Source organism: Chelon labrosus (assembly GCF_963514085.1).
Source record: "Chelon labrosus genome assembly, chromosome: 12".
Taxonomy (NCBI): Eukaryota; Metazoa; Chordata; class Actinopteri; order Mugiliformes; family Mugilidae; genus Chelon; species Chelon labrosus.
Genome location: NC_140345.1, coordinates 23,116,085 through 23,138,215, shown reverse-complemented (window position 1 = coordinate 23,138,215; position 22,131 = coordinate 23,116,085). Strand labels below are relative to the sequence as shown.

Below are 22,131 nucleotides of genomic sequence, written 5' to 3'. Positions count from 1 at the left end.
CTGACTACTTCTTCTGATCTTGGACGCCAGTGAGAAGACATGCCTGCAGTATAGAGTGACAGAGCTTGGCTGCAGTAAAAGACTGCAGGAAGGGAATATTGTTGTAATGCAGCTCTGGTGAATGAGCTCAGGTTTTGTGTTCGTTAGGCAGGACTGAAATGAGAAAAGAGCTGGTTTCATAACGATGCCTGTGATGTCATGAAAAGACATCCATGTAAAGACAGAGTATAACTTTAGTACAAGACAAAGATGACTGCAGATCAGGGTGTAACAGAAGACTTTGGCAAGTACAGTCTTTTAAAGTCTAGAAATAGAAAAATAGAAAAATTAAGAGGTCTCGAAGACATCTCCAGATAATTTTATGTTTCATTTGTACTTTAAGTCATGATGGTCAGTTTACTTGCCCTGAGGAATACTATTCAACATGTGGAACTGAGAATAAAAAGGCTAATGATGTCAATGATTTGGGCTCTTCAGTGGAAAGCCAGCATTACAATCAGAGAAGTGGATTTCAGCATACGTGAAAATTCAGGATGCACTATGAGATGTTTAGAAGAAGCTTTACTGCACACTCTACCTTAAAGTTGGGGGGCACAATAACTTTTCCAGCCGGTATCTGCAGTACAATGGTTTCTCCCTCAAAAAGCCAGAGGTCCCATTGGGAGTCGTTGGCCAGCAGGGCCCAGGGGAGCAGCTCCACCAGCAGTGTGTTTAGACCAGGCTTCCAGCAGGATAACTTCACCTGCATTGGACTGTCCCATTGGGCGAGGGGCTCTAGCACTGACCTGTGGGAAGGGGAACACACTGTTACAGAAAACTTAGAGAGTATATATGAGAGAAAATAGACAGTGATCCAGTCCTATAGACAGAGCAGACAGGAGCGATTGCGTGAGCTTTTTCAAGACACGAGATGCACAGTCACAACAAGCTGAGTAAGTTTCCTCTTTTCTGAGCTTGTTTCCTATTGCGGCCACCAGTGCATGAGCCGTAAACACTTCATCCTAGACACATAGCTATCATTACATATGCACAGACAGAGAGACAGACACTGGAAGGAAGACAGCTTAAAGCTCCCTTCACCCACAAACATTTTAAGTTTGGTTAGTGGGAAATTCGGTCTGCTCCGTTTAGAATTCATCACGCCCGCTGAAGACCTGTCAGGCCAATCATTCATCTCATTGTGTTTGGATTCTGCCATTGCGTCTGTTGTAAAATACATGGACTTGCAGCAATTAAGGCATTTGTCAAGGTCAAGAACCATACTGCATGTCTTATAATTTAATTTATTGCTTAGACTGGTTGTAGGATTATCTTATTGCGTGGAGAGGTATTTTTCTCTCTTTATCAGTTAAAACACAACTCATAATGACATCCAAATGGCGTGTTACCAGACTAGGTAGACACGGCTACCTGTAATGTCAGATCAGCAGGTAATAAAACTGATTCATGCTCTTCAAGATATGATTTCCTATGTCTGCTCTGGTAATTTGGTTGGGGACATGTTTAGCACACTGTCAAATATGGAGCTGCATGCAGCCTTAAACATCAATACAAATGTGTCGTATACAAACAAACATATCGTACACTGTTATACTACGCAGGCCATTAACACGCTGACAGGAGTCACACAGGCTAAACAAATACATAGAAAGAAATGGTCTGAAAACAAGTTATGCAATACAAACAGATACAGAAAACAGTTGACAAACCATCCGGGATCACACATGGGCACGTTGAGACACAGACAAACAGGCAGACAGACAGAGCCATTTTTCCAACCAGTTCACCAACACAGCAGTCATTTCAAGATAATCATGGTCTTGTGAGCCCTAAACAGTGGTGAGTGCCAGCAGAGAGCCAAACAAACAGTTCCTTCAGACTTACTCTGAAGTTCAAAGCCATCAAAAGCAACCCAGTCTTCCTCTTCCACAAGGCTGCCAGGACTCTACCAACCTGCCATCTCAAACTTGTCACAAACCCAGAGACTCCCCGCTATGAAATGAGACCAAAACACTGGGAATAGCTTTTCTTTACCATTTACTGGTGTTTATGTTAGCATGTGTGTGGTTAAATAGACCACTGACCTTGAAGCTGAAGACAACAAAGTGCAGGGCTTATAAATCGGATTACAAAGCTCACAAAACGGTAATTGAAAGAAATGTGCTCCGCAGCTTCTGTCAAAATTCACTAACTCTAGAAGTTCAAGGTTTTAAAAGTGAGACTTTTCAGAGAGTCAAGGCATGCATGCGCACACACACACACAGCGAGCGTACCCTAACCCCAACCACTACAAGATGTTTGTTTAACGATTGCGGAGGTGCCTCACTGCCATCAAAAATCCGACAGAAAAGGAGAAAAATAACATTTACCACTTTCAACTTCCTCTGCCCCTTTAAGACACAATATTTACACACTCCCTGCCATTGGGTTCAGTTGGTTTGGTTTCTCCACTCTGCCAGGGAGACTGAGCACTGTTTCCAAGCAGAAAACTCTATCACTGTTATCAACATTAAGGAAAAATATACAAATTAAACTTGTGGCTTTCCCTTGCTGTCCAAGTTCTGAGTGTGTTTAGAGACAGCAATCAGTGCTATTAATCCTCTAATGACGCCCCATTCCCCCCACCTTCTTCCCTTAATATTTTTCCTAAAGCACTTTTCAAGTAGCTGATTCCTGGATTTCAGACAAACTGCCACTTTCTGCAGTAGGAAATGTGCTTTGGCCTCTGGCTTTGTCTCATGAGGAAGAGAAAGGGTCTAACTGACAAAGGAAACCTAATACCACGCCACCCATCACAGACGCAGTGTGGGACATTTAAAGGTGGTGCGTGCACGTAACACAATGTCATGAGTGTGTGCACATATGTGCCGGACAACAATCAATGTGTGTGTGTGTGTTTGCATATAGAGTAGGAGCTGAGAAACCCAGGCAACCACAAGCAGACATGTGGCCCACATGTCCAGCAGATCCACTGGGACTCTTTGTAACTCGGAGCCTGTGGGAGAACATGTGGCTTCTCTACCACTGCTATCAAGATGTGATTGCCTAGTAACAAAAGATGATTCCCAGAGTGACATTTGTGGACAGATTCATATGTGCGTTCTGCCCTATGGTATACGGAAACACACACACACACACGGCACGCTCTGCAAGCCTGTGCCAAGCTTTAACTGGATGCAAGGCCCTGTGACTTGTGTGAGAAAGTGGGACTGTGACAGAATGACAGCCTAAATCTCCGGTCTGTGGGGACAGCAGTGGGATTGCTGTTAACGTCTGATGCGTGGCTCTGCATTGTCTTTGCAGTTCACAGTTTTATTATGTGAACAAAGAGTTAGCAATAAAGAGAAGCTTCCCTCATTAGGGGATCGCTTGCACAACTTTGTGCTTTGAGGAGGAATGCTGTAAGAAGCTTACTATAAGAGAAAAAAAACAAAAACACAATGGTGGGTCTCGATGAAAACTGTGTTATGAAATCCTAGATTTAATGCCTGCCGCATGAGAACTATAACAAAGATGAAAAAAAATTATAGATACCGAGTTATTAGAGTAGATCATGAGGTGTCATCATGTCTTAGAGGGTGGATGCTTGTGTTTCCATGATGTTATTAGGGTGAATATGGCTTCCATTATGTTTCATTATTTCTCTGTACTACTTTACTGCGTCGATCATATTACACACTGCTTGCGAGTGAACATAAGCTTTTCAAGATTAGTCGTTTCTAAGAAGGCAATCAAGTAAAAAGTACCTCTCAGCGTCTTTGGTGATATAAGGCCACGGTGACTCAGCGGAGGACTTGGGACCGTAGAAATCTGCCAGGATGTGTTCAGGGTTGTCTTCACTTCCAGTCTTGTTCACAATCTGCTTGATCAGGCTGGTGGAGATGGGTACGGCACACTGTGAAGCATCTTCATCCTCCCTGTGGGTCAAAAGCACAAACTCATTACAGATTTCTCCAGCAAGACCTGAATGTGATGCATGTGTTTGCCTATGTAAGAAATTAGATACTACAGAGGAAATGTATGGTTTCTGTTATTCCTAAACTACCAAAGAATCTGTTGGTTTCGCCTGCCAAGGAAGCGCTGTATCTGCTGATTTCACTTAACTCGATTATCTCCTCCTCTTTGCTCTTGGTGGTGGTGGGGAGTTCTAAGTGTTTGCTTAAAATAAAAGTCATAACAGCACTGGCTATAAAACCCTGCTGTGTGTTTTTTCAGCAAATCTGTCTTGAAAAGAACGTTTACTCATTTTACGCCAGAAACAATTCAACCGTACTTTTTATTTCATTATAAAACAAGACATCTCTTGACAGCAGCTGACTATTCCCATTGTTCTTCTTGGTACAATCAAAGTGACCCGCAGCTAAACTCCACTTTTTCCCCGAAACCTTTAAAGCGGGCTGAATGCGCCTTTTGTTATGGATTTTACTTCATGACGTGCAGTCTTGCCATACAAACACTAATTCACAAAGATCACAGAAAAAGCTAAATGGCGGTAAATAATCCTATTGGACAGCTCAAGCCCAGACACTGGTCAATTATGGCTTTGCAACAACAAGGAAAATAAATAAATAAATCCGAACACTGTAATAGCTTCTTCTCTTTGTCTGGGCAGCATCCAGCTCCACTTGGCTAAAGCAAAGCAGCCCCCTTACCCCTGAGCAGTAGTTTATTAATAGAACCCATTGTGCTATAAAGGGAACATAAAGGCTATTGCTCATGGATCTGGGGAAGGACAGAGGAGAAGGACAAGGTGTTGACAGGAAGCTTTTCATCCAGAGCAGCTCCTGAGGGAGAAAACTGGAAGAGGCTTCTGATTGCAACCCTCTGTTTTCTAATGTGGTGGCCAGTATGAGCAGAGCAGGACATAACGGGTCTGGTTAAGATTTGTCTGTGTCTCTTGTGTCACAGACCACAGCTCTGCTCTCTACCTCGTCCATTAGAGCCCACAACTATGTGTAATTACAGGAAGGAAAGATGAGCTGTTGACCCGCGAACATTCAAGACTGGATGTGTCCTAGAGGTTTGGGGTCGAGGGGAGTCGGGGGGGGGGAAAGTTGGGGGGGCGGGAGAGTGTGCATGTCTACAAAATGTGTGTATGTTTGGAGTTGTGGATTGACCGTGTGTTTGTGAAGATGGAGAGGGATGAGGGATGGATTGAGTTGGGGGGGACAAGAGAGGGGAGTATGTAAGTCTGTGCGGTTTGAAGCGGTTTAGACAGGGGGACCGATCATAAACACAAGGAGCATTGTGGTTGCAGTCTAGAAAGACAAGACACTTAGTTGTTGCTTTTTGTGCGCAATGAAAGGATTTATCTCCAACAAATGGGGCCAAACACATTCCCAGTCACTGTATGGCCACTGTGGTTCCTTCATGGCAGATGAAATCAAAACAAACTTTGCGACCGGATATCTAAACACAACAGTTAGTGAAAAAAAAAAAAATCCTCTCAAGGGGAGTCAATTACACTCAACGTTTACTCTGTTTATTCAGATCACCACTAGTTGCTACCAAAGGGGTGACTTTTTCTCCCATGCATTGACATAAAACAACATGAATTACAGTTGCAGAGATAACAAATACAGTAGGAATAACAACACAACTGTATGGAACAGTATGTGGTGGTTATTTCCCCTGGGGCCATGTGTACTGAAATATAATGACCCATGTTACTGACAGACACTGTAGACGAAAGCGTACTGAGGCATGAGGTAAAGTTTTGATGTTCATATTTCATAAAAATGGATCAGAGATGTAAAGGATTTCTTTTATGGGCAGATTTTGATGAAACTGTTTCAGCTTAATGGAGCCTAATGCGTTGAACTGCAGACAAGGTTGTCTCTTATAAAAGGATACGCACAGTATGAGAAAGTGTGAACACACACTGACAAACTGGGACAGATTGGGACAGGCGTAGTAGTGATATATGTGACAGGCTCTGCCCATGATGAAGTGGCGACTGTGACACTTGTACTGGCACACTGCTAACCAAGACAATGACAGACAGAGACCACACACAGATCCATGGCCATGTGCAAGTACACATACACCACTCATCCGCCCACACAAACATGTGTGCGTACACACATTCAATTCCCGACACACACACGCACACAAGCGAGGGCAAACGCTGAGCTAATGCTGGGCCAAAAACGTGCTCTCCGTTAGGGCCCATATCTAAATGAGGTGTAATCATGATCCAACCTGACATGTTGGAAATGGATCTGTGTCTCAGCTGTTGGCAGGCTAGCTTCCTCTTCTCTTGAAATGTGCATGGATTCCCCTAGATCATGTCTTTGTACTGGCTCACAGAAACCAGAATGTGGTGTCAGAGGATCTTAAGTAGGTGTCTCTCCCTTTTTTGCTAAATAAAGGCATAACAAACCCATTACAGAAGTCCAGAGCGAGACTCCTTCCCTCTGCAGCTGCATGAGCTAGTTCCGGATGATATAATACAAAACCACTGAACATGCCCTGTTGGTAAAGAACTATTTTGGGTTCGAACAAATGACGAGGATGGAAACAGATGCTCAAGCAGCGTAGGAGTGAGTGCCTGCCTCCATCATTAGGAGAGAGAGTTGAATGGGTTAATGTACAATATCGTGGGATTTACAGAGAAAAGTTAGTGTGTTGTTTGCATTTGGACCTTTTGAGTTTGGCAAGTACTGCCCATTATGGAGACTACTACTGTATGTAATAAGGACCAGAGAGATTTAGGTCCATGAGTTTAGCTCTTTTTAAAATATGCACATGTATATATTTTTTTACCTGGCCTGAAAAGTGAGGTGGTGGGTAAGGTCAGCTTCAGTGTTTAATAGGGGTTCCTGGTGGCCCTGTCCACGAATCAGCTGGTTTTCTCTCAGTCCTAGACTTCTTTTCTCTATGTGGACGATCAGTGGATCTGGCAAGTGGCTCCTCATGACAAACAGCGGACTGAAAACCACCTGAAACACAGAATCCATACAGTACGAGCATCAGAAATAATGTACATGTGCAGTCCAGTTTCTATTTCCATCCTATAAAGCAACCTCAAGGTTAAAACCTAGCTGCAGAGGCAATGGTATGTTGAAATGACGTAATGATAACAACAGCTGGGGAAACCAATGCATGACGGATAGCATTCATAAAATGATCACAGTGAGTATTATTTTAATGATTGATGGTGTAGCTGTAACACCCAAACAAGCAGACCTCGGGAGAAAACTTTAACTTTGTGTCACAAATAAAAAACTTTACATGCATGCGATGGGTCCGTGCAGACTACTCACCACTCTCTGTTGCATGTGGGAGCCAGGTTCGATAGTGATGAGAGTACACCACACATAAAGCAAAGAACCGCTGGAACAGGGCACCTGAAATGAAGAAATTCAAAATATCACCACAAAAGATATGTGTACATAAGCCACACTATGCTTTATAGAGCTAATACTTCTCGTATTTTACCATTGTTGCAAAGGGTTAAGATTGATCAAGGGCACTCGAAGACAACTTGTTTGTGTTTGTTTGTGGGTAGGATGTAAAATATGGATATCATATGGCTTAAATGCTTGTCTCCTACCTCCCTGACGGGATGTTTATTGCTTCCATCAGTGCTGCATTATCATGTTTTGTCCTAAGAATCCTTGTTCCTTGGCTTTTTCCAGTAGTAAAACGTTAAGTCTCCCTAAAGCCCTGCAACACATTATTATAGCCGAGGCGACTGACAACTGTTGCCAGATAATGGGGCCATTACAGGCAGTTAAATCTTAGCAAGATTTAAAGGCTGAAAATGTGCCCATCGAAGGCTGAGCGCCCTTAATGTGTCACTGGTGTTTGTCCCATTTACTCCTCGCTCCTCATTAAAGCCAAGGCACATTACAAGTGGTCTAGTTTATGACAGACTGGGGACGTCATTTACTGGTGGGGACAGCAGAGTGGAGCGCAGTGACATAGTGAGCATTCAGTTCTAATCTACAGGCCGTTGCAAAATAGCCTTGTTGCAACGAACGAATGAAACTTCAGCAAACAAATACTCTGTTGACCAGAGCTACTCACACACCACCGGGTCGTGATGACCTCCTGTGCTTTGACTAAAGTAAAGGATGGGGGAAAAGATGTAGATGAAATAAGAGTTAGGGAGGGCGGAGGAAGGTAATATATGGGAGAGGAGTTACTTCAGATTGATTACTGACATCAGGAGATAGATGAGAAAGGAGACAGAAATCAGCCGGGGAGGGACGGTAGGGCAGGTGGATAAGCACATTGCCAGAGGATCAAGTAAAGAACGAAGAGGAGTTAACAACTACAAGATAGATGATTAAACTAGTGTGTGGGCGAGAGAAAGGGAGGAAACAAGAGAATGAAATAGCAGGAGATCTGAGGACCTAGCTACTAGTTCAGGCAGCTCTCTCTTTTGGAGCCAACCGTCCACATGTGGAAGAGAGAAGAGATAACAGCGGAGGTTGGAGCTGAGTCAGAGATGTTCAGACACATACACAGAAGCTGGAGTGGTAGGATGGCTAGCTGTTCACAGCATGAGGCTCACAGAGAAAGAAAGAAAAAAAATGGAACAAAAATAAAGAACAAGAGCAAGGCCGGCGGGGATGGAGCTGGCGCTAATCCAGTGGTGTGAAAGTGCTTCAAAGCCTCTCCCTGTGCCCACATATCAGCTAGTGTTTCCTGTCTATGGTTAGTGTTGTTATGAGAGAGCATAAACTGTATTTTCTACCTCTCAACATGGTTGGGTTATGGGTTGGAGGGCCTTTGTAAGCCTATCTGAGGGGAAGATCTCAATCTGTTCTCCAACAGCGAGTAGCAGCATGGAAGCTCTGCCACTGTGGCCACCCAGGATAAGAGGATCCGGCCACAGTTGGTGGTCCAGTCAAAAGATCCAAGCATGTGTTCGTGGAAGGAGAGCCAGCAAGAAGTGGTGCTGTGAACAATGTGTGCGCCTATCTGTGTTTGTTTGGCTATCACGTTAAATAGCTTGCACTAGGTCTATACTGGTAAGTTTTTCCATCTGCCTACAAACGATCACATCCATAGCAAATATATCTTTTTAAAAAAACAACACATAATTTAAGTAATGTAGCCTATAGCCATAAAGAGAACACAGAAGCTTTACTGACAAAATGTGTGGGTCAAAACACTTGATCTAACTCTCATGTTCTCTGTGTTGTTGTACCTGAACAACAGAGCTGCTGCTGCCCTTGTCCCTCCTCTCCAGCTGAACATCCTGGGACCAGTCTTCATCCCCTCGAGCTCTCACACACAGCTCTGTCATCTCAGAGTCTTCCAGCACATAGGAAGGCAGCTTGGCTCCGGCCTCCAGGCAGTCGCAGTGCTCCCTGACCACCGTCTGGCTGTCAGGCCCCACGTAGTGCTGCACCACTCGCAGCTCAATGTCCTGAGTCAGGTAGCTGCACATCACCTGCCGCCCACAGATTATTACCTGGAGGCGAATGTTACAAAGGAGAATTGGCACAATTAGAAACACGGCTGTTTTTCCAATGTCCCGTGGGCTGTTATGCATTTAAAGTCAGAGCAGACAAACACAGTTTAGAACACTCTGTGACTCTAGACTGGTTAATTCTTACTTGTAGGCTGAATTTTCACATTTTTACGGGATCATTACATTCTGGTAAGAAATGATTAAGAGCTGTAATCACCAAACCCGACCTAAAAGCAAAATAAATCCTGACGGTAATTTATCTAATAAAAAAAAAAACTGGGTGGCATTACACAAGTTTCTGTAATTGGGATAGTCATCAAATGTTCTAAAAGGTCAGCGGTCAAAGAAATCATTGCTCTTGTCAAGTTCAACTTTGCCTGCAAATCCAGTTCATTCCCTAAGTCCTGATTGCTCTCTGTTCTTATCAAATGGTTGCTTCCTGTAGCTTGATTGCTTCTTCACTGCCAGGTGTGGTGCATTAAATCCATATACTTCATGCACAGAGATACACACCTAAGTCTCATGTGTCAAAGTCAAATGTTTTACCAACGCATGCTCTTAAACACACGCCGCAACCATCAGGGAGCTCTCATCTGGGACTGACACATATAATTGTGCTAAGAACTGATTGTTTCCATCACTCTCTGTGAGTTTGTGTATTTATGTCTTTGCATGCATGTGCACTGACTGCTGTGTGGGTTTACTGATAATAATCTTGCGGTCTTGACTCCAAATGAACAATATCCATCTTTCTTTTTATATATATCTATTTCTAGACTCATTTTCATGTCAGCAGCTAGCTGGGACAAACAAACACATGCACAACAACACGTTTTATAAGAGAATGGGAGGAATGGTGTTTTAGAGAGAACTAGAAAGATTGTGACATTTGTTACTTGGCACTTACAGGGGGGTGCAAGCAATCTGAAACTTTGTTCACCATCTTTATTTGACAGATGAAGTCATTGATCAAACTAAATCATCGGTAGATTAATTGATCAGGACCGTAATCAGGAGCACCCTTTCAGCAGTCATCATGTGGACAATAAAGAGGCTGTTACAATAAAAGGCAATAGAGAAGGAAGGCAGAGAGGGAGAAGATCTGGGAGGGAGAGCAGAGTAAGACACTTTAACGATGAACTCCACCAAAAGAAAACAAGAGCTGAGGTATGCTCATACACGCGGGAGACAACTTCCCCTGTAGCGGCAGCTGCTGTCCCACTCTGAGGCTTTTTGTTGTGAATTGGATGTGACCAGTGTTCATACTCTATCACTGGATCCAATGGAAACAAGATGTAATCAAAGTTTGGGACAGATGGAGGAAGGAATGTGAGAAGCCGAGTCTGTTTTGTCTGGAGGATGAGAGGGAGACGTGTGTGACACTTGACACTGTTTACATAACAAAACGTCACCGCTTTAATCGGACGGCATCTTTGCATTTTCAGGAACACAGCGACTCCGCCTTGTAGTAGAGTAGGCATGAATCAAACGTGGTTCATGCCTACTCTTGGTGCAAAAAGGCAGTCGGGTTTATGATTTGGTTTGTGCTGGTTCATGATTTCCTGTGATCTTCTTCGTGGATTGGCGGGACACATTCCATTTCTGAAAGGCTTTAAGTTCACAAGCTTTTGTTTTATTGCTATAAAACAGATTATAAAAACTGACAAAAACAGAAAGCAGTATGTTTAGCCAAGCAACTACTAAATCATAAAAAAAAAAAACGGAGATCATCCTGAAACGATCATTCGTATAAAAGGCCCGGCTTTGAGTCACATAGCAGAGGACAACAGGCTTAACGCAGCAAACATGTTCCTGCTTGCTCTGTAGATGTATTAAATGTTAGGAGCAAGATAATCTTCCTATATTCTAGATCATGTTGAAAACTTTGGTCGTTATTTATTTCTGTGGTTAATCTGCACCGCAAATCTTCAATTTGTCAATTATGAAGTGTCGCGAGTAATGTGAGCCTTATGCTTGGGATTTTCTGCAAATTAAATCTGTGGCTGGTAATGCTCTTCATTATCACTTATTTTATCACTTGAGCAAAGAACAAAGATTAGTTTACAAATATTCTAATCATCTCTGATGCAGCTCGAAGAAAATGTAAAATGCACTTAAGACGATAAAGGGAAACAGCAAACGTGACATCTGCAAACAACATATGTTGATAAAGACTAGGAGATGAAACTGAAAGCTCTGGAAATATACTGTGGCCATTTTCTTTTTTTAGTCAAACCAGACATGTTCTTAGATTGGCAAACACAACGCTTTTATACTAATGTATTGCATATGAGTATCAGTATGGCAGCAGAAAAGACATTTATAATTGTGATCACTTCAGACTGACCTGTTTCTGGACACCACTGAGCTGCATGACCTTGATGATGAGCGAAGCGGTGCGTCCTTTGTACTGGATGGTCCTCAGTAGAGTCCCTACATTGTCCACACTGAAGGCCTCCGACCAGCGCCAATTCCCCCATCCCTCGATGCAGATGTGCAGCAGCTGCAGGATGCGACAGAGCAGGGTACACACACGAAAACAAAGACAGGAGACACCAGACATCAGAGGTTAGTCTCCTTGCCCTTTATTTACCCCGAGCAAAAGGCAAGTAAACAACAGGATTCTTTGTTTAGAAGAACAACAAAGTTCCTGTTTACTGGTGCTGAACTGGCTGGCTGCTGTTGGAAGTAGAAATGGAAGGTCGCACACAATAAACTGGCTGGTGGAAAACAGCTGATGTGGAAGATCATTATGGCTGAGTGTGTGTGTGTAGTTGTGTGGTTGGACGTGGAAGACTCTTTTCTCCACACATCTAAATAAGAGGCACATAGTTTGGCTCTCAAACTTTTAGCTTCATATCCATCACTTCGCTGTGGAGCACATCCATGTGTGTGGCTGGCAGTAAACACACAGGCTCAGGATGACAGCAGTAAACATATGCTGTCCCGTCCTTTGACATTCAAACAACTTTACAGCGGTGACAATTTTCCAACCATTTTTCACATAAGTCCTTATATTGTGGGCGTCGACATGGCAGCAGGGATGACAATATCTGAAGAGAAATGATTTCTAAGATGACAGCTTTATCTGCAGATAGCCTGAGGGCTGACTTCTTTGTTGTTTTTTTGTAAGGGACCAGTACAGAAAAACAATGACAGTTGCACACGCAATGTCCATGTCGAGAACACATTCCTTGATGGTAAACCGCTTGTATTTATACGGCGCTATTCTACCTATTGGTTCTCAAACCGGTTTACAATCACAATGTCACATTTACCCACTCCTTCACACAAGCAAACACACATTCACACCAGTGCCATACACTGGGAGCAACTCTTTTCTTTCCGATGGGAAACAGTGAAACGTCATTTAATGAAACTATCATGAACTGCATACCCCCTCCATGTAAATCCATAATATGCAGTACAAAACACAGGGCCGGTCAAATGTACTACAATGAGGTCATTCACAGACTATCTGTCCACCTTTTTTTTATTTTTTTTACCACAGGTTGTCCAGCAATTCATGACAGGGAACCTCATTTGTCAAACAATGTAAGTGTTGTCATAAGACTATGGCCACAATACAGGAGCAGAATCATAAATATGCAGGGAGATCTAAAGCCTTCTCCTCTCCCGAGGCAGCGAGGCTGACCTTCCACCTCGGTGAACTATTTGTGTCAGCCGTGCTGCCAACACAACGTCAAGCTTGCAACAGCTAGGAGGGGAGGCGAGTGAATGTGAGAAAGACAAAGAATGTCAAGAGAGAGAGTCTAGAAAGACACGAGAGACAAGCAGTGGGGGGAGGGACAGGTTCAATAATCTCCCAGAGGAGTCGCGGTCGGAGTGAAACGCCGCAAAACATTTTTGAACATTTACACTTTGGGTCGTCGCTTCGACGTGGTGAACACTTAGTCAATCTGTTTAAAGAAAAACAAATTACTCCAGAGGTCAAAGAGCATTGGGGGACCCTGGTCAAGACCTTCTATGTTTCTCTCCACTGCAGTCTCTCCTCAGTGTTTGAAGACAGATTTCTTTACAATAACATTCTTAATCAAAGCCTGAATTCTCTTTCTTCACGATCATCCCTCCTCCCTGTTGGCCGAGTGGAAATGACTTAAACTTCTCAGATCTCCTGCTCAGAGGACTTACTCACGGTGAAAGTGGCGATGTGGTGTAAGCAGCCAGGTGGCGGAGGTTAAGGCTAAGCCTGAGGGTGGAGAACCACTAGATGATTCCTTAAACCAGCACTAACATTATAATCAAGTCCAGTTAAGATCATGGTGGTTTGAGGGAAAAAGTTTGAAAATAACCGTAATGGGAGATTTTCTGCTCCTCTGTTCAGTCTTTCTTCAAGTGACCTGGTGCCGATGCAATGGAAACCTTTTAATGTGGATTCAACTTCAAAACCAGCCTCAAGTTCTTAGTATTAGCCTCAGTTTTCAGAATTTGGAGCAAGACTAATTTGACGTTAATTGTGGTTAAAGATCTTGTGGTGGCAAAGCCATTGGAGTTTCTTGCCGTGCCTCAGTACACTCTATATGGACCAATATGGTATTTCAACACCTCTTGCTCCTCTAACCCCTTTACCTCCCCTCTTTCTCCATGTACTTCATCATGCCTGTGGCTCAACTCGACCTTTAAGGGAGAAGTCATAATAACGTCTCTCCTCAAACTTCAAACAGCGACTGCTGCTTTTGTTTTTAATTCATCACTGGTCTGACTCAAGCAGTGGAAGGGGAAAAAAAAAAACAGCAGTGACACAGATGAACAGGATACGTAGGACAACAAGAATGAAAAATAAGAAGACGTTTTGCCTCTTTGTGACGTATCCAACTGCTGTGACACTGAGAGAACCCAGTCAGCCACATGTGGTCATTTTATGCACATGGATTAAGGCTGGAAATTAACGATATTCAGTTGAATGGAGACGTTTCACAATAGAAATGTCTTTGAAGAAACAAAGGCAGAGGCTTAAACTGAAACAAAAACAATTTAATCCCAGCGTCATTTAATAAGTCACCAAATTACCTCTTCAGTTAGGATCTCTTTTACTTATTGATCTTCATTAATGCTGTGGATCCTGCGCATGTCAATGTGCAAATTGTGAAAATACATGGCCTAAAACTGGTCATTGCAATTATTTCTACAGCCTACATACGTTTGATTTTGCACCCCCAGGTCTGTGGAGCAACCATCACATCTGCTTTCTCATTTAAAGATCACTCACCTTGAGAAATAATGAGAGTATATCCCAAAACTGCCTGTTTTGACTAAACAAGGCCAGTATGCCAAGGCAACAAACTGAAATAAGAGAAAACCCTGCAGACTGTGAAAGGGTAAATTATATCAGAAGTTTGAAAAACCAACAGCAACTAATCAGATTTGTTTCCGACAAACATTGGGTTATCTTTGTCAGCTCTGTAAAATGTGATACTCTACCAGTATTCAAACAAAAAACAATATTATGAGCAAACACAGCCTTCAAATTGGGGCGTCAGATGCTCGTTCAGCTTTAATCTCATCTGCAAATAAATCTTTTTAAAGACTCAACAGCTGGTCCTGAGTCAAGATTATTTTTGTCCAAAAACCAACTAAGAGCCCATCGGTTATATTATGGTTATTTCCCGAGTTACTGAGTGTGAAAGAAATGTGAAATTGAATTGTCAATCTTTCTTCATTTCTATTTAAAGCCCACAGAGAGATTGTGAATGTGCCCGGTTGATGGTGGGTACTTAGCATCCAGCACATTGCCAGGCTCAAGCTTTAGTTCCTGAGTGATCTACACAGGGATTATTAAACTAAGTATATGGATGCTACTGCACAAAGTATTGTCATTTTGTGACTGCATAGTAATGCATACTGAGTTGCATGTGTTTTGCAGATAGTGTGTAGGTATTAACTAAGGTCATGTTATACTGCTGCTTTCCAGTAAACTCTTACATTAACATAATACATAATTCATCCAAATTCCTTTAGATTTTACTTGGCAGTGGTACCAATATATCAATTAACATTTTAAACAAACATAGTTTCCAATCATTAAAATAGTCAAACTACAATTATTCATCCCAATTCTTAAAAAATGAACTATAACTTACTCATCGGTCTTTTTGTTTGAAAGTAAAGGCTAAGCTTACATCATAATGATGGTTTACAGTGACCTGTTTGTCCAGCTATGCTAATATAACAAAGTAATTCATCTCAGTTTCATGGAAATAAATCATCTGAAGGATTTGACAATAAGATTTTTCACTTGGATTTAATAAACACATTCTTTGGACTGATGTCTAGAGTGTGACTGCACGGCAACACCACAGGGATTAGCCCTGTAGTGGTCAAACTGAAAATTAATATGACCAAGATATCAGCAACATAACCACTGGGTTTACTGACCTTGCCACAATTCAATATAATTAAGTATCTAAAGAGCAAGAAGTACTACACTACACTATACTGTAGCTGAATGCTGACCACACAGTGACACTTTATTTTGTTTTAATATCAAAGACCGTGCCGAAATTGTGACTAATCCAAGAGTAACAGAGAACACCCGCTCAAAAAAAAACAAATATCCGATGGACAGAGCGGATGACGTCCTCAAAGATCACGTTGCGGTCTTAACACAAGATCACTACCACATGATCTTTCTGAAATCCCATCACCCAGATTTCAGGTTGCCATAGAAACTCGATGCAGAACCCAAACATGGGGCTGACACATTGAGAAATGGTGTTAACTTCTGAGAATTACCACCCCCACCCGTCCAAACTGTACGTTTCATATTCAGTGAGTCAATCAACCAACCAAATTCCATCATAGGTACGATGTCACGTCTACTGCCTGGGTCACAGCTTAATCCTGTCCGGGGAGAACATATTTAGCAATAAAGCAAAGTTTCCTGTAAAAGAGGGTAGGATAACAGAAAGTCATAGCCAAAGCAATGACTGCTAACTTCCTGGTAAACAGACAGTCATTACTCCATTCACAAGTCAAATGCGCAAGAGTCTGCTTTGATAATGTGGGTGTCAGGACAAACACAGGCACAGCATAAATGCACACTCTGGAATATACACAAAATCTCTCTCTTTCTGAGACACACACACAGACACATCAAATGCCACTGTAAGCACTATTTGTCTATTGTCCTCAAGCAGGAATGTGCTTGGGTGAACCTAACATAAATTAAGTGTCTCTCCGCAGTGGAGATGTAATCGGCGTTTCGGGATGTTGCACAGACAGGCTGACAAAGCTGCAGCGGTCATTGGTCGTCTACCCATTACAACCACTTCTTTATTCCATCTCAGTCAGACTATAATAGGAGATTTGAGACATGGGGACATGGCGTAGAGGTATAAACAACACCAGTAGCTTTGCATACAATTTTCTATAAAAGGCCCAGAGAAGCTGAGGCAAGTCTTAGATGGTTGATGAGAATCATGTGAATGCATTATCATATACCAAAAGTATAAAAATAGTTTGACGAGTCTCTGTACTGCTGATTTTATTTAATGTTACACAGGAACAGATGAAAAAAAAAAAAAAAAAAAAAAGAGGATGTGGAACAGAGGTCTGTGCTGTCTGGTGAAATTACTTTGGGACCCGGGAGCTAGCTAGCCACCTAACAAATGAGAAACAGGTTTATACCCAGACAACAAAACAAAAGAATGTGGATTACTTTGTCCTTTAGGAGAAATTAGTGTGAGAAAGAAACATATGAGACAGAGAGACACAACAGCATCTATGCCAGGGCAGTGAGGGCTAACCCATGTAACATGAGGGAATTATGGTGGCTTTAACAGCTGTCTGCAATGCTCTCTCCTCCTTGGCTCCCTCTTTCTGACAAAAGAAGCAAAGCAGCACAACATCAAAGCCCAGATTTGCAAGTCTAAGGAGCGGTTTGAAAGCTGGAAGAGAGGGTAGAGAGGGAAGGCATTGTGTGGGTCCGTGGTTGACAGAGGAGACGTTAAGAAGTTTATGCTTGACTAACATTGTTCCATAGTTCTCCCTCTGGTTTCTACTAAGGCATCTCAGACATCCAGGGACTTCAGGGTTCCAGGAGACACAGACGTGGCAAGTGCTCACATCAAATGCAGAGAGTTGAAAAGGAGTACTGTCTGGGGGAAGAGAGGTTGGGTAACCGCACGACAGGGGGATGAGGCAGTCAGTGGGTGAGGACCCTTGGAAGGACAGAGACCATGTCTCGGTCTAACAACAAACAAATAAAAGCTTGACATGAAATTCTGAAACAACACAACACAGAGAAGCTTCCTGCAAAGCAGCAGCAGTAGCAACAGTAGACACACGCATACATTATGTCACTCACAGCATCATCAGACAAATTTCTACCCAGACATTCATTCTTCCTACCTGCCTACTCCACTGGAGGAGTTCACAAACATACTATTACTTGTAGAGACGAAGACAATAACATAAAAACAAAAAACTAACACACTCTGCTCATATTAGTAAAGAAAAAGTAGGCTCTCATCCACAAGCCTTCCCTCCAAAGAACAAATGCATTATGCACTGTCCCTATACAGAAACCCCAGCCTGAATAATGGAGAAATTAAACTTATGTAGTCCAGAAAATGCAGAAAACATACCACTGCAACAAGCTCAATGATTTAAAATGTTCGTTTTTTGAGCTCTTGGTGGTTAAACATACTGTATGTAGTATATACTTTTTTATTAGTTCAATAAATTAGATTTTATTCAATTTAAATAAATCTATAATAAATTAAACCTACTTCCTTCCTTTGAACGCATCCAGTATAAGGTAAGAAGCCTAACTGGGTCCCAGAGTGTAATGCACGCCAACAATCCGTAATGAGGCCATTGTGAAAAATCGCCATGCAAGCCCCTATGGGAATAGCCGTACCATAGTACTGTCCATGGTACTGAACTCAGGGCAGCAGCAATAAATTCACCTGAACCTGACCGTGTTCAGGCTCAGGAGATGATCATCAGTAGGCTGGTTAGATGGTACGGGGCAGAGAAAGACAAAGTGAGGGTAATTTAGGGCAACTCCTTCAGGACAGTTGACCTGTCTCTGCACCCATCGCTAACATGCCGGTCAATAGTCCGTTATTATTTCGTTGCTCCGAACAGATCATGAAAATGATTGTCAAGCTGTCCTGATGTCAACTCTCCAATGTAATGCATCCAAAATATTCTGGTTTGTTAGACAAAGTGGAAACACAAGGTTTTCAAGTTCCTACAATGGAAGAGAAACTTAACTGTGGTTGCAGGAGTCAGATGTGGTCAAGAGATGCTGTCTACGACCTGGATATTTTGGCTGGTGTGTGGCTATAGTGCTTGGTATGTTGAAAAACTCTGTCCTAGAAGATTTCCCCAGACAAATAGAGTACAGTGTCTTTTGATTAAATGCTTCTGCAAAGCATTACACTTGATTTCAGTATAATCACTGGTGTTTTAAACCCACTTGTACTTTTGATACAGGTTTTTTTTTTCATTGTTCTATTATTGGCACTGACACGTTTGACACACACCCAAAGTCCATGCTAAAGAAAAGACCTAATTCTGTAATTGATCTCAGAGCACAACGAAGACTGGTGAACATGTTAAGACTGGGATCTCAACTGAATAAATCTGCTGTCACAATGTGGCCCAGGGTCATTAAAAAATACCAACACTTTGTCATGTGGAGGCCAACCAGAAACCGTTCTGCTGCCCAAACAGGGTTGTAACCCGTTGCTTAAGACCCTTTGTTGTAGTTTCAAGGCCAGGGTTTTGATGGAGAGGATGAAAACATAATTTGTAAACTGCTAACACATTGGTATGTTTAAAAAGATTTACATAGAAAAACAAATATGACAGTCTAGCAGCGGAGCTCTCATCAACATGATAATTAAATTAATCTCCACACATCAGAAAGAGAGCTTCCTCTGGGACAAACTACACAGGGCGGAGAATTACTCAGATATACAGTATATACACAAACAGACCAATGGCTCATCACATACACACCGTGAAACCATAATAAAACCTTACAGCATGTCGGTAAGACTGAGAAAACAAACTCTTCTAAATACTGGGTCGAATTTGGACAGATCCGCAGGAATGATTTAAAGAGATGAAACAATAGGTGAAGGTGGAAACTGTCCTCACTATATCTCTCTGACAATCTTGGCTGTGGTGGTGTAGAGCTGAGAAATGTAGAACATTGTTTTCAAAAGGCTGGACGAGGACCAAATGGTGGGTCGTAGAAAGATGAGAACAGTTCCCCTGAATATTCAAAAGATTTTAAAAATAGCTGGACACTGTGCTGTCGTAGCATTTTTCTTTATCTGTGCAGTATGAAATAAAATTGAGGGTCAGAACTTCTTGAGACATACCACATTAATCACTAGCCTGCTCCTGACAACAACTGCATGGGGGAAAACCCCTCAATCTAAAAAACTCATCCGGTGACATTTTACAAGAAATAAATCAAACTAAAGTGCCTGTCTGAGAGTGTGGATGACAGCAATACAGTATATTGAGTATACAGGCATGTTGGCCTTGTGCTCGTGCAAAGATTCAAATTGTCCAAAGTCCATCTGACTCAGGCTCAGCACTTCCACAAAGTCAAACTACAGTCTCTTGGGTAAATGCATGCACACATATTAAAAAATAAACTGGCGCTTTACCACTGAGGTATTTACCAAACAGACATCTTCAGCTGTAATCTGTGATGCTGCAGATGTTTGCGCTGGTCATAATCTCATAATATGCATACCACAAGTACAAGCCCAGTAACAATACCACAACAATGTCCAACTCCACATCAAGAAAAATGTCTGGTTTCCCTCCGGGAGGGCGTATGAGAACATCAGTAAGCAAGTGAACAGAAGTTGAAACACACCTTGCATTAAAACGCAGATGGCTCTTACTTTGGTCAGATGGAACTAAAATAAATGTGTTTGGATCAGATGGCGTCCAGCATGTTTGGCGTGAACCTGGCCAGGATAACCACAGCGACTGCCAAACGCTGACCGTCAATCATGGAGGTGGGAGTGAGCTGATATGGAGCTGCGTGAGTACTGTTGCCAGATAAAGATGATCGTTTCCAGCCCAAAAGTTGGTTAAAAAAACAAAACCAGAAAAAACACCAAAAATGCAAAAACCCTCCCAAAAAAACATCCCGACATCTTAGATTCGTTTCCGCTAGTGTAGCGTATTGCAAAAAAGCAGTGCAGTCAACCACCATAACTACTCACATCTAGCTACTACTACTTAAATAGTCCTTGGAGAGCGGCATCTCTAAAAACTACACCAAACGCAGCTTGTCGTGTGGAGAAAAACTAACCACATGAGTGCAAAAAGTGTGGTGGGGACAAACTGGATTGTATATCCAAATACTGACTGAAATGACGATTCCCAGTCTTACTGAGCTTGGCAGGAGTTTAACACCTTGACAATGATTCAGAACTGCAACAATCACCCAAGAGTATTCAAAGAAAAAAAAAAATGAGAATTAGGGAGGAAGAACAAATCTGTGGCTAAAAATCAAGGTGGACATATAAAACATTGAAAAATAAGTGAATGTAATCTCACTAATGTCTTCTGTTGCTCTTTGACTCTCAAATGAGAGAATTTTCTTTACAAGCTGATGGCTAAACAAATACGCAAACACAATTAAATTGCCAGGTACTGATTTAAGATTTTACAGAGGTTAGAGGTTACAGCCTCTAAGGACTGACTAGCTACTGACTGACTGACTGAATCACACACACTATTTGTATCTAGTTGCCATGGACACAAAATGTTAAAATAAGCAGCACATAACGCGTCTTAAAATTTAATCACCTGATATATGTGTCATTTTTTTTTTTTTTGACAAAGACTTTGTCTTATTAGCCACAATGGTGAAATTCATCTTTTTTATTCTTCCACCAGGAGGTTGTTTCACAAGTCATGTCTGGACAAGATAAAGAGTGTGACAGTACAGGATGAATGACTGTACTGTTACACACATATCTCATGCATTATTTAGTCATGTAACTTTGACACGAGCCTTTATCTAACACGCAAGTCGCTGAGTAAGCGATGTACAACCTTTGTCTGATGATACAGAGTTCACCTTCGACTTTTCAATTTTCTTCTCACTTTCATAACTTAAGATAACGCCTACAAGCTGGGTCTGATTTGCCATAGTGGAAAAAAAAAAAAAAAACTTGAAATATAACAACTGAGAATGAAACTAGAGGAGCCACTGTTACGGAGAGTAATGCACAGGCTGACTAAGACGATGACAAACAACCCAGGCTTTCAGACTAATGTGTTGCTTCCAAAGCTGTGTTTAGATGGGACACTGCTAAATGGAGTTAAGGTTGAGAGTGAGTTATTCATCTATCACAGGCAGGTGAGTTCAGTGTATAGCTTGTTTATTTAGTCTATAGCAAAATACAAAGTCTATAAATGTTTTGGTGTGTTAAATTTTGCCTTTTTGTTTTGTTTCGTGTGATCGCATCCCTTATGTGTCCACCATGAAACCTGGGAGTAAAAATACTGTTTATACTTGATAAACAAACCAACAAAAAAGGATAAAATCCTTCCTGCAAATACAGCTCAAGTTCAAAATGAACTTATTATTTGATAAATGTTACTTTAACAGCTAGATGAAATATCCTAACAGGCGTCATTGTCAGTATAGGCCTACAGCGGTCTGTGATTTATTTTCATGAATATAAACCTTTCAG

At 42.0% G+C, this 22,131-nt stretch overlaps 1 protein-coding gene across 3 annotated transcripts in view; it reads right to left on the bottom strand.

Moving 5' to 3' along the window:
• vps13b (vacuolar protein sorting 13 homolog B) overlaps positions 1–22,131 on the bottom strand; it is a 284,402-nt gene that overhangs the window by 13,637 nt on the left and 248,634 nt on the right. For all 3 annotated transcript variants that reach the window (XM_084556273.1, XM_084556271.1, XM_084556272.1), the window contains 6 exons: positions 11,775–11,930; positions 9,161–9,427; positions 7,266–7,349; positions 6,766–6,941; positions 3,747–3,917; positions 578–785 (listed from right to left, as the gene is read on the bottom strand). In XM_084556273.1, the coding sequence (XP_084412399.1) occupies positions 578–785; positions 3,747–3,917; positions 6,766–6,941; positions 7,266–7,349; positions 9,161–9,427; positions 11,775–11,930 (1,062 nt within the window). The remainder of the gene's footprint in view (positions 1–577; positions 786–3,746; positions 3,918–6,765; positions 6,942–7,265; positions 7,350–9,160; positions 9,428–11,774; positions 11,931–22,131) is intronic.